Source organism: Priapulus caudatus, unplaced genomic scaffold (genome assembly GCF_000485595.1).
Source record: "Priapulus caudatus unplaced genomic scaffold, Priapulus_caudatus-5.0.1 Scaffold4311, whole genome shotgun sequence".
Taxonomy (NCBI): Eukaryota; Metazoa; Priapulida; class Priapulimorpha; order Priapulimorphida; family Priapulidae; genus Priapulus; species Priapulus caudatus.
This window is the reverse complement of record NW_014581372.1, coordinates 1,262-3,708: the sequence shown is the minus strand read 5'-3', so window position 1 is coordinate 3,708 and position 2,447 is coordinate 1,262. Positions and strand designations below refer to the sequence as shown.

Genomic DNA, 2,447 nt, shown 5'->3' with positions numbered 1-2,447 from the left:
GCGGTTTGGTTGCCTGGGTCTGGGCGTGGGCGGTCGGTGGCGGTTGCTCTGCGGCTCTCTCGGCCGGTCTCGATTCGCTGCTCTTTCCCTCTCCTCGCTCTTTCGCGTTGGGGGGGGGTCTGCTCCTCTCTCTCCGTTGCTCCTCTCTCGGCTTCTCTAGCTCTCGTCTGCTTCTCTCTTCATCCTTGGGGGGCCTCCTCCTCTCTCTCTCTTCTCCTCTCGTCTCTCTCTTCGCTTCTCCGCTCCTCGCGGGGTGCTCACTCTCTTCGCTCTCTCTTCTCCCTCGTCTCTCCCTCTCTCGTCTGTCTGTCTGCTCTCCCCCCCTCTCTCTTGTCAGTTGCTCGGGCTTTCCCTCTCCCCTCTCTGGCCCCGCATCTTTAACTCTCCCCATCCTTCTCTTTCGTTCCCCCAGCCTGCCCGCCAACCCCATTCACCCTCTCTTCTCTCTCTCGTCTCTCCCCCCTCCTCTCTCTCTCAGCCTCTCACGTTCCAATTCGACACGCGTCTTTCGGCGGCACCTCAAAATTCGTCGCCATATGGTGCGAGCAAACACACGCGGCCGTAAGAACAGACGGCGACAAAAGAATCCGCGGCACGTAATAATTAAACAACGGCCCAGCGCCTCGTCGCCGCGACCCCGCGAAACAATGCCCCGCCGCCGATCACCGCTTGCCCCGCCGCCGCTCCCCGCTTAGTATCACGCGAACAGGCGACCATGAGATCGTGCTTATCCTATACGTAACCTGTTATGGGGGGGAAAGGCGGGCGTCCTGAACGGCAATACGTACATAATGCTGTTGTGTGGGTGGAAGCAAGCGTTCTGGCGGGGCAGTGCAGGGCTGTGAAGGGCAGTATATATAATATTATACATACTGGCTGGCGAGTATTGCACAATGCACGGGCGCACCATCTGGAGGGCCTTTCAAAAATCTCCGGTGAGCATTGTAAGGAGATCCCAACAGAGAAAGAGAAAGGAGGGGGCAGAGAGAGAGGCCCAAACAGAGAGAGGGGGCTTGACTAGTTAGTCCCTTGTGGGATTTTCGAGAAACGTATTTGGTATGAATATCGCGACTGTATAATAAGTCATAGACACACACGCGCGCACGCGCACGCACACACAAACAACACACACACACACACACACACACACACACACACACAGACACACACACGCGCGCGCGCGCCCACACGCGTAAGCTAGTTAATGTATTTATTCGGGCGCTTGATAGTATATAACAACGCGCGTCAAGGGACTTACTAAGATGAGGCGTTAGAGACAAACAGGTGTACAGGGACTAATACGTTAGGTCCACGAGGGAATTGAATAACAATTGAGATTAACACCTTTCACACTTCATTAGACCAGAATAATATGTGACCCCTGCCCAACAATAGTAGCTGGTAAACAGATCAATCTTCTTAGTTAGACGTTAATACTATTACATATATATNGTAGAAGGAAGGAGGGAAGAAGGGAAGGAAGAGAAGGGGAGGAGGGGACAAGGGAGGAGGGTGCAGGAAGCAGGGGAGTAGAAGGAAGGAGAGAAGAAGGGAAGGAAGAGAAGGGGAAAAAGAAGTACTTCATGAAAAAAAGTCAATTATTCTTTATTGAAAGAATTTCGATGTTTGAGAGGCCCTAAAATCGTTAGATAGTTAAACTCTATAGTATAATTATATGACATCGTCGAGCGACTACGAATGGAAACCGTGTCCATCATTGTTTAACGAATTTCCGAATGTCAGTAACGAACGAATCCATCTACCTGCAGAAAAACCAAGTTAATGACGTAAACATCTATTAATAGCTCGAACGCTCACGTGATGTGATTAACTTCACGTCGCCGCGCGCCGACACAATGTACGCAACGTCATCGTCGCTGTCGTCGTCGCCGCACACGGTAATCATCTCTCACACACACACAATACACGCGATTGTCGTTATCCGGTCTTTGTGTGAATTCTGCCTCTTCTTCTTCTTCTTCTTCTTCTTCTTCTTCTTCTTCGCACCCGGCTTTCTTCCTAGCTCCTTATCCTGCTCTGTTCACTGCATCCTCTCGTGTGAGTGAGTTCTATCGCTCGAGACGGAAAACATGCAAATTTCTCATCCCCCTTCTTGCTGAATGAGATGCGAGTGTTTACTTAGTGTGAATGTCGCTCCCTCTCGACTGGAGTGAGCGCGCGAGATTCGATGAAGCGCTCCCCTCCCCTCTCAATTGTTAGTACGGCCTCCTACACATACGTATGTACTTTGAATGCTAGTATCATATAATAATTCCTGATATCTCTCAGCATGTTTAATTCGTGAAAGCCATGATAGGTAGAACCCCTTTCTCTAGCAAAACGCCATCCTGCATACACACATATTACCAGGAGTGAATAATAATATATCTATATATCTATTATTATTCACTCCTGATATTACTAAACCATGATAGATTATTAGATTG

General features: G+C 49.8%; 1 protein-coding gene across 1 annotated transcript; it reads right to left on the bottom strand.

The window, feature by feature from the left end:
- Positions 1-205: 205 nt before the first annotated feature.
- Positions 206-2,019, bottom strand: LOC106819747 (histone H3.v1-like; the record flags this gene model as incomplete). Its single annotated transcript, XM_014824339.1, has 2 exons — positions 206-263; positions 1,927-2,019. Coding segments are annotated over 2 exons (151 nt in total), but the record flags the coding sequence as incomplete, so codon positions are not given.
- Between the last annotated feature and the right edge of the window lie 428 nt (positions 2,020-2,447).